The 13,671-nt window shown below is 37.4% G+C and overlaps 1 protein-coding gene across 1 annotated transcript in view; it reads left to right on the forward strand.

The window, feature by feature from the left end:
- Positions 1-676: 676 nt before the first annotated feature.
- Positions 677-13,671, forward strand: part of Fsip2 (fibrous sheath interacting protein 2) — a 79,656-nt gene continuing 66,661 nt past the window's right edge. Inside the window, exons 1-7 of the mRNA XM_037204915.1 lie at positions 677-920; positions 1,200-1,325; positions 3,817-3,978; positions 5,165-5,254; positions 6,304-6,443; positions 8,826-8,967; positions 9,724-9,834. Coding sequence (XP_037060810.1) covers positions 822-920; positions 1,200-1,325; positions 3,817-3,978; positions 5,165-5,254; positions 6,304-6,443; positions 8,826-8,967; positions 9,724-9,834 — 870 coding nt within the window. The 5' untranslated portion in view covers positions 677-821. The remainder of the gene's footprint in view (positions 921-1,199; positions 1,326-3,816; positions 3,979-5,164; positions 5,255-6,303; positions 6,444-8,825; positions 8,968-9,723; positions 9,835-13,671) is intronic.

Below are 13,671 nucleotides of genomic sequence, written 5' to 3' on the forward strand. Positions count from 1 at the left end.
CCAATGGGTCAAGGAACCTTTGAAACAAAGTCCTAGTTCTTGACCAGTCAAATGACCGCCTAGAACCTACTTTGTCCATACAACTGCTCAAAGATAAGCACCATATTTTATACAGCTGTGTTCTACCCTGTCCAGTCATGACTGGCTCAAAGGAGCTGAGAATTTTACAAAATTCGGTTGGATGGTTGAGAACAGAAAGTAGAGGACACAGAAAGAGCAGAAGAGATACTAAAAAAGAAAGAGAGGGAGAGAGAGAGAGAGAAAGGAAAGAAAGAAAGAGAAAAAGAAAGAAAGAGAAAAAGAAAGACTATAGGAGAATGGAGCAGGATCTTTTGTTGGAAATGGGTCTGATGTGGAAAGTTATGAGAGCTGGGTTACAATGTTTCCTTGCAGAAGATGGATACATAGCTAGGCCTTAGACACTAGGTGTGTGTGGAAGCACTTATAAGTTTTTTTTTTTTTTTTTTTTTTTTTTTTTTTTTTTTTTTTTTTTTTTTTTGTGAAGAAACTAGCTGCCTCTTGGCTCTGCTCTCTTAGCCTCCTACCCAGCACAATTTCACATTTTTCGTTGGTTTGTTTGGATTGCCTGTGGGGTGACGGTTTCCAAGAGAACCAGACTTTAGATCGAGGTCGTCACAATCTGCTTCCCTGGGGCCGAATTTCCCAATCTGAGGCACTCGATCTCCTGCGTGGCCTCCACAGTTCCACGTGGAACGTAAGCTCGTGGGGCCGCAGGGGGCTGGCACCGGTCATTCGGAACTGAGGGACCGCGGTGAAGGAAGCCAGGAAGCGTCAAGGGAGGAAGTGAGGCTCAGGCAGTCATGGAGCAGTACCTTAGCGCCTGTTCCAAGACCGCCAAACTGGCTGCCAACAAAGCAGCCTCCGGCAGCCTGGCTGAGAGCAGTCAGCAATGCGGAGATGTAAGTGGAGTGGCCTCAGGCCAGTGTAGACGTCCTCTGTCTCAGGCCTGGGAGTAGCCATTGTGGGCATCGGGCCTGGGAACGGGAATCATCTCACCAGCTCCCGTCTGGCTATAGCAGGGTGTCATAGGCTGGTTAAAGAGAGGTACACTGTGAGGGTGAGCTCTTCAGACCTTACCCTTTGATTCTTGGATTTCTATCCTTGTTATGGGAAAAGTTGGGCCAAAGCAAAAGACTGTTACCGAAAGAAAAGACAAATTATCTTATTCTATTTCACAGGGGGTACACAAAGCCCGAATTCCAGGGGTGGGAGCCGCTCAGCTACTAGATCTTCCTCTTGGAGTCAAGCTGCCCGTGATCCCAGGAACTGATACTGTATATTTTACGACGAATATCGGTGAAAAGGTAAGGCAACTTTTTATAATTGCATGTATTGTCTTACATTACAATGCTGTACTCTCCTTGCTGTTAGACAATACAGAGTATATTAGGAGAACGTGTACTAACAGTCAGACATCGTACCACAGGCATTGTTTAGATTGTGAATAAAGCAATTTCATCCAGCATGGCTTTATAGAATCATGATCAAAAGGATTTAGATCCTCAGCCCTATTTTAATTTATATTACATAGCAACATACTAGCATTTAATTATAAACCTTTTATATGCCTATGTATTAGGTTTTTTTCTTAGAAACAGTTGGTTTAAAGGCTATTACTATTTGCTCTTAATTAGTAATAGGATTTTAATCAATACTAACTGGTGCTAAACTCTCGATGAAAGACTTTTTTTTCTTTTGAATCAAACACTATCTCATGCAGTAAGTTAAAAAATAGATTTGAAATTATTTTTCATGTTTGGTATTATAATTCTTGTAGATAGAAAAATGTCCTGCTTCTATGATGATGAAACCCCATGATCACCTTAGCCCTCGTCCTTCCTTCGTAGCTTCAGAATGAATTCTTCTAGTCGATATGTTTTAAGCCAAGGCAAACAAAAATCCATCACTCATTATTTTTGTTGTTTGTCTCCAAACTTACTCTCCTTTCTTCCTCATTTGTTACTCTGAGTCATTCTAGAAGATCACCAATATATTTTTGCTTAGAATTCACATTTCTTTAGGTTGAATGATTACACTCATCATTTGTATTAAATTCTATGATACTGTCTACTTCCCTTAAAATGCTTAAATTTTTGTCCCATCCCTAACTGCCTCCAGTTCGTGACTAAATAATTCTGAAGAAGACTTCTTATACTTTTGTTAAGTGGTTACTTTAATTAATATTGAAAAATGTGTTTGTCATTGCTAAAAGTCAACATCTAAAAAGAGTTGACAATCAAATGTCATCTAAGAGAGACAACCAATTCCTTCCTTGACCTATATTTCCCGTAATGATGTGTACCTCGTTTCCTGTCTAATTCTCACTGAATTAAACTACAGGGGGACTGGTGTTCTCTGGGAAGCTTTGGTAGTCATTCAATCCACTTTTCTGATTAGACCTTTTGAAATGTATTAAACTTGTGGCATGAAGACCTCAGTGACTTAAGAGAATGTTATGTGTTTTATGAAAAGGAAGAGCTGCTCTGTTATCTTGCTCCCTTAGGCTTTCCTTTTTGCCTTCTGCCTTCTAGTTCTTTTTAGACCCCCTACTCCACCTGATTCTCCAGGATTCAAGGAATGAACTGAACTTGTAAAATGAACAAAGATCACAAACTGGTACCTTCAGGACCCTCTTGATTGGTGCACAATATTATGTGGTAGTGTAAATTGAATTAGAAGCCTACAAACAAGGGCACATGACCTCTGCTTTTCCAGCTCCCCCCACATGCTTCAATATCATCACCTGTTTTCTGACTTGGCATTGTATTAGTAGGCATTAAAGCTGAAAGAATGCAAAGACAACATTAGCACATTTTTACACATTCTTTTTTCAATTACCTTTTCATTTTCAGAAGTGCTTGTACAAGCTATTATTAGTCTCCCTTTGAAAAAGTAACTGAGAATTGAAACCAAAACCTTACTCAGACAATGTTTTAGTTAACAAATGAGATTAAATAACTTAGGTGTTTCCTTCATAGTAAAAAAAAAAAAAAATAGGGAATCACGAACATTAGTTGGTTATCTTTCCATTCATCCTTTTATATGGTTATGTTTATTATGCTATTTATATGATAATATTTATATTTACATGGTAAAATTGTGTTTATATGTTAAAATTTATTGTATGAAGTTGGGTTTGCTGTTAACACAGGACAGGACAAAAACATTTTCTGTAAATATGCCTTAAAATTAATATTTCAATATGTGGAATTATATAACATAGACATTGTTTTCTTTATGACTATAATACACAAAGTGCTTTGGGTTTGTTAAAAGTCCCAAGACACTATGATTCTTTATCCTTAGTATTTAGCATCTAAGTTCTACACTGTTTTCATGTATTATTTCCATTTAATCTTGGTAAAAGATTTTTCCATTATTTTTCTTCACTTTCAGATGATTGAAACAGAATAATATTATCCTTTTTCCTTTTGTGTGTAGTGTCTTGATATAAGGAGAGAAAGAAAAGACAGCGTCCAAGCACTGGCTTTATTTCTTAAAGCAAATCATACACTATTCCCATTCTTTCCCTTCTCTCTGTTTCTCTTTCCCTCCTCTCGTGTTCATAAGGTGACACATCAAGGAAAGAACTGATTGAGTGGGGCCGACTGTTTAAATTACTTCACATGGGTGAGGGAAGAAGGGAAACTTACCTGAGTAAATCCTCCTGTTGCTTGTTTATTCCCAGTTCAAATTTAAACTGTATTTTTTATTTTTTCAGTCATGTCAGCAGGTTAACTAATAGTGAAAATACATTAATTTATATTTGTAATTTTTTAATATCTGTGTATGCAGCTTTTTCGACCTTCCTATGATTTTAACCTGAGTGATCCTTACTGTCGACTTTTGGAAACCCAATATAAAAGTCTCCACGATCCACATTTAAGAACATACTATAAGCGCAAAGATATTCTGAGAAGGCTAAAGAAGGGTGGCTACATCACCAGCAATAACAAAGTGAGTTGAAGGTTGCTTTTTTTTTCTTAATCAATGAAAACTTAGACTATTTTGTGTTTGCTCCCCTACCCTAAGGGGAAGCCATTCCCTTGATGCAAAGACATTGTTCTCACTTCTAACGGAATAAGAAATAATTTCTTCTAGAGTTGAAAATGAGTGACCATGGCTCCGGAACACAGATTTATGTTTCCCCAAAATCCATGATCTAATATAAAAGTAACATCATGAAGTTTTATAAAACTAAACAAAGATAATCATAAATCAAGAGACCTTTAAAATATGTTGGTGGAAACATCAGAGAAGTGGTTATAGCCAAGCAAAGAAGTCTCAGCTATATGTGTTGGATGCAATGTGAATAGCATTCTTAGCCCTTTGATGAGTAGAAAATAGGGTTTTGTTAATAGATTAAAGGGGGTTTTTAATCTGTTAGTTACCATACAGGTGGGTAAAGAATGTCTCTCTACTTTAGGATCAATTATGCTTAGGCTATTGATCTGCAACACTTCATCCTCACCACATACCTGAAGTCCTAGTAGGTCAGCCTTGGCATGTACAGCGTCTTTCCAGGAACTGTCTTTCTGTAGTGGCACCATTAACATTATTGGAATAGGATATTTCTTGGTCAGTTTTATAGAATACTCAGAGATCAGAAAATGAGTGTTTCCACACGTGATTATTTCCATTACTCTTTATATTTAACATAAAAAAATATCTATTTCGAATAGGCAAAGGTATATTAATGTTCCCAGATGAATCATAGTTCTCTATTTTCTGTCAGTAATGGTTCTGTTTTCTTGTATGTGATTTATATTTTTAAAAACTTTAAATTGAAATGTAGGAAATGTAGTTTGTTAGCATCCTCAGATGATAATTTTATTGCATTTGAACATTATATTTACAATCATACTCTAATTATAATTAATTAGAATTATTATTTTAATAGCTACAGCTATACATGAATAATTACTTGCTTATTATAATATAATAATAAATTTTTATTTCTAGATAGAAATTCCTTGCTTACAAATGTAGAGGTATGACCTATCAAATTGTTAATAATTTCTCACTCTTCACACCAACATGTCATTAAAATTGCCATTGTTCTTTTTTTCCTCTAATAAACAACTGTTACGACTTTCAGTCTCTACACATTTAAAATATTTATATATTTTTGTTTCATTTTTAGATTGTATGTAGCTTGAGGGAACTGAATAAATACAGGCAATATCTTACGAGCTTAAAAATAGACTTTGAAAGAAACTATATAAGAGAACAGGTAAGCTGTGCATTTAAAATCATTGGTTTAAAAAGAATAGAAAAGATTTTTTTCTGTGTGATATTGTCTTATATTTTGAAGCTTAGTTGCGATACTCTGTGAAATTTGGAACATAAATGAATAATATTTGGAAGTTACAACATTTGCCCAATAAGAAAAAAAGGATTAGATCATATCCTCAGTACACTAATATTTAGTATTATTATTTATATTTAGCTGTTAATTTAGTAAGCAATTCTGTAAACCAAAAATTTAGTAAGTCAGATAAGCTACTTAGACCTTAGCTGGCACTAGAAGCTGTCTGTAGTACTAGAAAAATTCCAAAGCTAAAACCCAGTCTTAGGAACAGCTGATTTCCTTTGTTACATTTGTAATATTCTACATAACATTGAAGAACCAAATAGACTGTGTGCTTGTATCTATATACATATTCTGTATTCATTCACAAAAATTCACAAAAATGAGATAGAATTCTTAGATTATACTTGTTTCTTTTAGTCTTGAATCAAAGTTGTGTATATAGCATGCATCTCTCTCTCTCTCTCTCTCTCTCTCTCTCTCTCTCTCTGTGATATGAATAACTGAATTCATATTTTTCTGAAGAGTCAAAAAAGCTCAAAATTAGGCAAGTGTGTGCTCACAATTTTATATTATCAAGTGAGAATGTTAGAGAAAAATAAGAATGACTAAGATCTGTACACACGTGAAATCCCAGCACTCTGCAAGATGAAACAACTGTGAGTTAAAGCCTAGCCTGGGTTATATGTTGTGAGACCTTGTGTCATAAAAACCAAAAATAAATAGCAAAATAGGCAGACAGAAAATGTAGTATTGATGAAAAATTAAAACATTTGTCTCTCATTTTTAGAGAGAGAAGGTCTTATTTTAGTTCTTTTTCCACTTTTGAAATGGATTCAAAATAGAATTAAATGCAGTTAAATAATTTACCATCTATAAAATATAGAATTTTAATGATTATATTTCTGGGAAAAGCAAAAACATTATATATTTCTGGCATTCTTTGCATTCTTTTATAAAAAAAAATATAGCAATTGATTACAAAACAACTACATAAACTACAAGAAACCAGCCAGTATCCTCACTGTTCTGATGTCACACGGTTCCAGAACTGGTTGTTACAGGACAACACACAGTCTATCAAGGACCAAGAACGTTTGTTAAGACACAGGTGAGCTTGAAGTTATAGCATAATGTGTGTGTGTGTGTGTGTGTGTGTGTGTGTGTGTGTGTGTGTGTGAAATGAATTATATTAAAAAGCATTGTGGGGGTATCTTTGTAGATTTCTGTGGGCCTCTTTAGCTCTTTGTTTCTTCCTTTTCTCATGTGGTCTTCATTTACCATGGTCTCCTATTCCTTGTTCTCCCTCTCTGTTCTTGATCCAGCTAGGATCTCCTGCTCTCTTTCCCTCAACCCTCGCCCTTCATTGCTCCCACTCATGTCCAGGCTGTTCATGTAGATCTCATCCATTTCTCCGTGTCTTTCTTGGGGTCCCATTTTCCAGGTAGCTTCACTGGTGATGTGAGTAGCAGTCCAGTCATCCTTGTTCCACATCTAGCATCCCCCCACAAAATATACCCCCACAAAAGACTGCTGGCAATGGTCGAGAGACAGCGGGACTGACCTACTTTGGTGATGGGATGGCCAAACACCCTAATAGTTGTGCCATAACTGCCAACCCCTCCCACAGACAAACCTTCACCCCCCCACACCTCAAAACAAGAAACAAAATATATGCATACAAACTGTATCTTATTTGCTAATTTTTTATATTAAAGTAAATTCTAGAAATTATACTTGATGGCTGTTTACAGCATTTACATGCTTCTTGCTGCAGCATCTCATCAGTCTTTCTTCTTCCTTTTTTTCTCTCTTTATCCTGCTATCTTTGCTAGCACAGCGATCAGTATATTGATCAAAAAAAAAACAACACCCAACAGCAAGGCAGACATCAGACACTGATCAGCCATGTAATATCTCTATGCGACTGTGGTAAGCACAAAAACCAAAAGGCTCCAAGAATAAGAACATCCACAGCAATAACACATCAAGACTGAGAATCTGGATGCAGACATCCACGGTAGGAGCGCTGGGAGTCTAATTAGTGAGAAAGAGGAGGGTTTATATGAGCGAGAATTGTTGAAACCAAGGTTGGATAAAGCACAGGGACAAATAACCAAATGAATGGAAACACATGAACTATGAACCAAAGGCTGAGGGACCCCCAACTGGATCAGGCCCTCTGAATAGGTGAGACAGTTGATTGGCTTGATCTGTTTGGGAGGCATCTAGGCAGTGGTACCAGGTCCTGGGCTCATTGCATGAGTTAGCTGTTTGAAACCTGGGACTTATGCAGGGATGCTTGGCTCAATCTGGGAGGAGGGGACTGGACCTGCCTGGACTGAGTCTATCAGGTCGATGATCCCAGTCCTCCAGGGAGACCTTGATCTGGAGGAGGTGGGAATGGGGGATAGGCTGGGGGGAAGGGGAGGGGGACAGGAAGAGAGAGAACAAGGGAATCTGTAGCTATTATGTAGAACTGAATAGTATTGTAAAATAAAAAAAAATTCTGAGACTGAAAAAAAAAAAGCATTGTAAGCAGGACTTCCATTTTCTTAAGTAGTAAATAATGTTTAACTCCCCTTCATTCCTGAGTGGAGAAAGGAAGGGAAATCAAAGAGGTAAAGAGATAAGGAATCTTGGTCCTACAGCTGTCAGTGGAAGCTTCTTCCACGGGAGTTGAGTTTTCTGGGAACCCAAGAGCTAATGAAGTGAGAGCTGGAGGAAGCACCAGATCTCAGAGCCATTCTATAAGAGAAATTATTTTAGCAGCAGCTAAAAAGAAAAGCAACTTTTTATAATCACCCTTTAAAGATTGACAGCATTAAATTTGAAGAAATCAGTCCAAATAAAAACAAAGTTTTAGTATATCTGAAGAAAACATAAACATCCTAAAATAACTGCAAATTTATTCAGCTATTTCTAATTCATAATCATTAATTAGCATTACATTACCAAATTTATCTTTCTGAAAGCAAAACAGTGTTCCACTCTTCCCTTTACCAAGAGTGAGTCTTTTATTTTACGTGACTTTGATACTGTACAGTTTTGTTTCCCAGCAGTGCCATAAGACACACTGCTGTCGCCGGCCTTCAGTGGGAGTTTGTATTGCTACCAAGAGCCTAGTGCTCACTTTGTTCTGAAAACATTCTTTCAGTGAATGCATTTGAAGCCTTGCTTGTTTTCTGTTGTGTTTGTAAGTCCAGATTCTAAACCCACTGACTTACTGCTCACTACGTATAACACTGAATCAGTTTGTTCCTCATCCCACTCTTTCTTTGACCTGATAACAAATATGCATACAAAACGAAGAATTAAAAATGAGGCAGACATTATGAGTACGTCTAATCTGAATGATGAATGGAACTGATAAAACAACATCAAAATACAAAACTCCTATGAAAATTCTCATGACCAGCCAGGCAGGGCTTGACTTAGAGTATGATGATAAAGCTCGCAGTTCACCTGCAATCAAATGTTCGTTCTCACTCAGATATCTGGATATGATCAGTAAGGAATTAGAACAGCTTGACCGCACAGCAGAAGAGCAGCGCCTGCTCCGCATGGACAGAGAAGAGCGACGGCAGCGGGAATACACAAGAAAAAAACTTAATCTTCGTAGAAAAATCGAAGAGGTAAGAGGTGAATTAAATGTTATGAGGAATAAAAATGTGTAGTTTTTCCATTTGTAAGTAATTTTAACGGTAGAGGCAGATATAACTGCATAATGAACAAATTTTTGTTTTTAAAGATCATTGTAAAAAAGTTACAAAGCAGCCGGGCGGTGGTGGCACGCGCCTTTAATCCCAGCACTTGGGAGGCAAAGCCAGGCGGATCTCTGTGAGTTCGAGGCCAGCCTGGGTTACCAAGTGAGCTCTAGGAGAGGCGCAAAGCTACACAGAGAAACCCTGTATCGAAAAACCAAAAAAAAAAAAAAAGTTACAAAGCATTGCTTCACATCTCATTAAACTTGAGGGTGCATGGGAAATAATTTTTTAAGTTATCTTTAGTAAAAATTAGCCATTGTTAATTTTTATTTTTAATTAAAAATTATTAATTCATGTGTGCACATCGCACAGTGCAATGAAGTCCGGACAGCTTATGGGAGTCATTTCTTTCCTCCCCCTACAAGGGTTCTGGCAAAAGTTCTCAAGTTAACTGGCTTGGCAGCAGGCACCTCACCCCTGAAGCACCTCCTGGCCTCATGGCTGCTTTCTTAATACACGTGCCCTAAGAAAAACCCATTCGAAAAGCACCGATGACTTGCACCTATCTGTCCTGTAACTGTTGGGCCCACGAAATGCCGTTTTTTTCTTGGTGGTGGGAACAAAACGCATCTTCCGTGAAAACAAAACACACTCTCACCTGCATGGTACTTCTTTGGTCTCTAGGAATGGAAGACAAAGGAGATGCTGCTGCTCTCGAAGATTGGAGAAGATGTCAAGAGAGAGCAGAGGGTGGAGGAACAGAGGCGCAGAAGCCGAGAAGAGAGTGACAGAAAGGTAGTGGGAGCTCTGAGTTCTTTCTTGAGATGGTGGAAGAGAAGCTTGGTTTTTTAGAGTAAATATTTGAGTGAGCAATTATTCAAAAAACATGTATTCTGCAAAACTAAATGTTAAAAACTCAAGAAACAAAACCTGGCTGTTGTTAAGTGCACGGCCTGTTCATGAACTCCTGGACAGGCTCCAAGAGACCTGCAGGCTTCAGCTTTCTGAGAGCAGACGGGCCTTGCACCCACTGCCATAGCCACTATACCCAGATACGCACACTTTTACATGTCCTGTCTAATGCATTTTTATAATGTAAAAAGCACTGCTCCATTATTTGATGTAACACCTTTTGGATTTATCTTCACAATACATCAGTAGTTTTAGTTCTCATATAAATCTTACTCTTATAAAAAATGTTCTTTTAGAGAACTGTAAGTTTTTGGTGAAATTCTTTTTTTTCCTTCATTTTTTAAAAGTTTTACTCCCTTTAAGTTTAATAATATGTTGTGCTTTGTGATTTAGAGTATAAAGCTGTATAAGGAAAAACAGCACCTTATAGAATTCTTTTTTACCAGCTCACCAACTGCTAAGTACACACAGACACACACAATATACAATCTTCTTGCAAATATTTATTTACTCCTAAAGTAAACACATTTTTTTACATCTTTTTAAAAAGACATATTTATTTTTAGTTTATGTGTATGAGTGTTTAACAGCATATATGTATGTGCACTGCATGCATGTGTGTACAGAGGCCAGAAGAGGCAGTCAGGTGCCCTGTAATGTGAGTTACACCATGTGGGTGCTGGGAAAACAAATGCAGGTTCTCTCCAAGTGCTCTTAACACCCAAGCCCCCTCTCCTGGTTTTACTTTTACATCTTATAGATTATTTTGTAGGTTGCTTCTTCATTTAATAAAACACACTAAATGATTTTTCATGTTAATAAAGTAGGTCTAAAATTCTAAATTTTGGGTAAATTATTCTTGACAAACTTAGGTATAAAATTTACAAAATTTGATTTGTATTATAATATATCATTATACTTAAACTTCATAAAATATTGGAAATTGAAATGTGTATTTTATTTTCCTATAAAATATCATAAATTGAAGTTTGTGTTTTATTTTTCGTTCTACTTCTCACATGTGCATCTTAGTCTTGTTTGAGATTCACTGTTGCTATGAATAAGTAGGCTTGTCTTATTTAGTATAATCTGCATATCACCTGATGTTCAATGTTTCAACAGCTCTGTAAACACCTATAGATAGCACACACACATACATACATAGATATATAAAAATAGTTAATTATAGTAGGCTTTAATAATAGAATAGTAGTAAGCATAGCAGCTTCCATTGATACACATCTCAGAAGTAAAGCGTTATCTTTTCTAGAATTAGCTATAAGGTTCTGTGTCTTTCGTAAATAAGTTTCATCAAGTTTAGAAAATTCTATTACTAAATTGCCAAAAGTTATATCAGGAAGGAATGTTGGTAGGTTGTTGAATATTTTCTATTATGATTTTGTTGAATTGATATTTATGGTTCTTGGGAAGTGTATAACATTTAAAATCAAATATTAAATGTTCAATAAATCTTAAATTCATGATCATTAAAACAATTCATTTGGTCGGATTGTACTGTAATCTATATGATATGTAATTTGATACAAATAGCCAAAAGTTTGTGTAGAATTTTGCAGAAGAAATGTTAACATAGATTTTTTTATTGTTGTTGTTGTTTTTGTTGTTGTTGTTTGTGTTTTTTGTGTGTTTGTTTGTTTTATCTTGTGTAGTCAGTGTCTAGATCTGGTATTAGTGTAGCATGATCTCATCCAGTTGTTTGTAATCCTGTTCGGGTTTCTCCTGAACCTCTGAGTTCACTATTTGTAGCAACTTTGAAATTTTTTTAGGTAGTATTTTTAAAGTATTTCTGCTCTATCTCATATTCATTACTTTTCTCTCTGTAGTCAAATGTCTGACAAGAAGTGATTCAAGAAAGGGAGAGTTGATTGTGGCTTTCAGTATGAGAAGATCCAGTCTATCTGTCATTTTAGGAAAATGAGAATGCAGGATCATGACAGCTGCTCCCATTACATCCACAGTCTGGAACTGTTTGTGCTCAGCTCACCTTCCACCATTTTTTAAAATTTATTCTGAGGTTCCAGCCCCTGGATTAGTACTGCCCACATTTTGGGTATGTCTTTTCTTTTCAGGAAGTAAACTTGCAGACCCACCAAGTAGTATAAACCCATGGTTATTCTTAATCCCAACAAGTTTGCAGTGTAGATCAACTGCACATGCACATCCATGTTTTCTTCTTCCCAGGACCTTCACTACATCAAATGGTCTCTGTATCTGAGTCTTTTCCCTTTCAGTGCTTCCTTTAAGAGACGTTCTATCATTGAATCCATATAGAATGCAACTCTGCTGGGTGCATTGATATTCTCGGCTTGAAGTCTAACTTCTCTACTTCTCTGCCTTTCCTAGGATAATTATAATTGAATTATATATAATATATATATTAGTTGTTTTTTAATTTAATTTTTTGTTTTATAATTTAATTTAATTTTACATATCAGCCACGGATACCCCTGTCCCCCCACCCCCTCCTTCCCCCAGCTCACCCCCCTTTCCCATTTTCTCCAGGGCAAAGACTCCCCTGGGGATTCAGTTCAACCTGGCAGATTCAGTCTAGGCAGGTCAAGTTCCCTCCTCCCAGGCAGAGTGTACTGTCCCTGTATAAGCCCCAGGTTCCCACCAGCCAGCTCATGCACTGAGGACAGGTCCCAGTCCCACTGCCTGGATGCCTCCCAAATAGACCAAGCTAACCAACTGTCTCACTAATCCAGAGGGCCTGATCCAGTTGGGGGCTCCTCAGCTATTGGTTCATAGTTCATGAGTTCCCATTAGTTTGGCTATTTGTCCCTGTGCTTTTTCCAACCTTGGTCTCAACAATTCTTGCTCATATAATCCCTCCTCTTTCTTGCCAATTGGACTCCTGGAGCTCCACCTGGGGCCTGGCCGTGGATCTCGCATCCAGTACCCTCAGTCATTGGATGAGATTTCTAGCATGACAGTTAGGGTGTTTAGGCATTCTATCACCAGAGTAGGTCAGTTCGGGCTTTCTCTCGACCATTGACAGTAGTCTATTGTGGAGGTATCTTTGTGGATTTCTGTGGACCTCTCTAGCAATTTTGCTTCTTCCTATTCTCATGTGGTCTTCATTTATCGTGGTCTCTTATTCATTGTACTCCCTCTCTGTTCCTGTCCAGCTGGGATCTCCTGCTCCCCTAGACTTTCTTTCCCTCAAACCTTGCCCTTCATTACCCCCACTCATGTCCAGGTTGTTCATGTAGATCTCATCCATTTGTCTGTCATTGGGAGATCCCTGTGTCTTTCTTAGGTTCCTGTTTTCTAGGTAGCCTCCCTGGAGTTGTGAGTAGCAGTCTGGTCATCTTTGTTTTACATCTAGTATCCTCCTATAAGTGAGTACATACCATGTTTGTCTTTCTGAGTCTGGGTTACCTCACTCAGGGTGATTTTTTTCTAGATCCATCCATTTGCCTGTAAACCGCATGATGTCATTGTTCTTCTCTGCTGAGTAGTACTCCATTGTGTATATGTACTACATTTTATTTATCCATTCTTAAGTTGAATGGCATCTAGGTTGTTTCCAGGTTCTGGCTATTACAAACAATGCTGATATGAACACAGCTGAGCAAGTACCCTTGTGGTATGATTGAGCATTCCTTGGGTATATGCCCAAGAGTGGTATGGCTGAGTCTTGGGGGACATTGATTCCCAAATTTCTGAAAAAGCACCATATTGATTGCCAAAGTGGCT

This window comes from Peromyscus leucopus, chromosome 4 (genome assembly GCF_004664715.2).
Source record: "Peromyscus leucopus breed LL Stock chromosome 4, UCI_PerLeu_2.1, whole genome shotgun sequence".
Lineage (NCBI taxonomy): Eukaryota > Metazoa > Chordata > Mammalia > Rodentia > Cricetidae > Peromyscus > Peromyscus leucopus.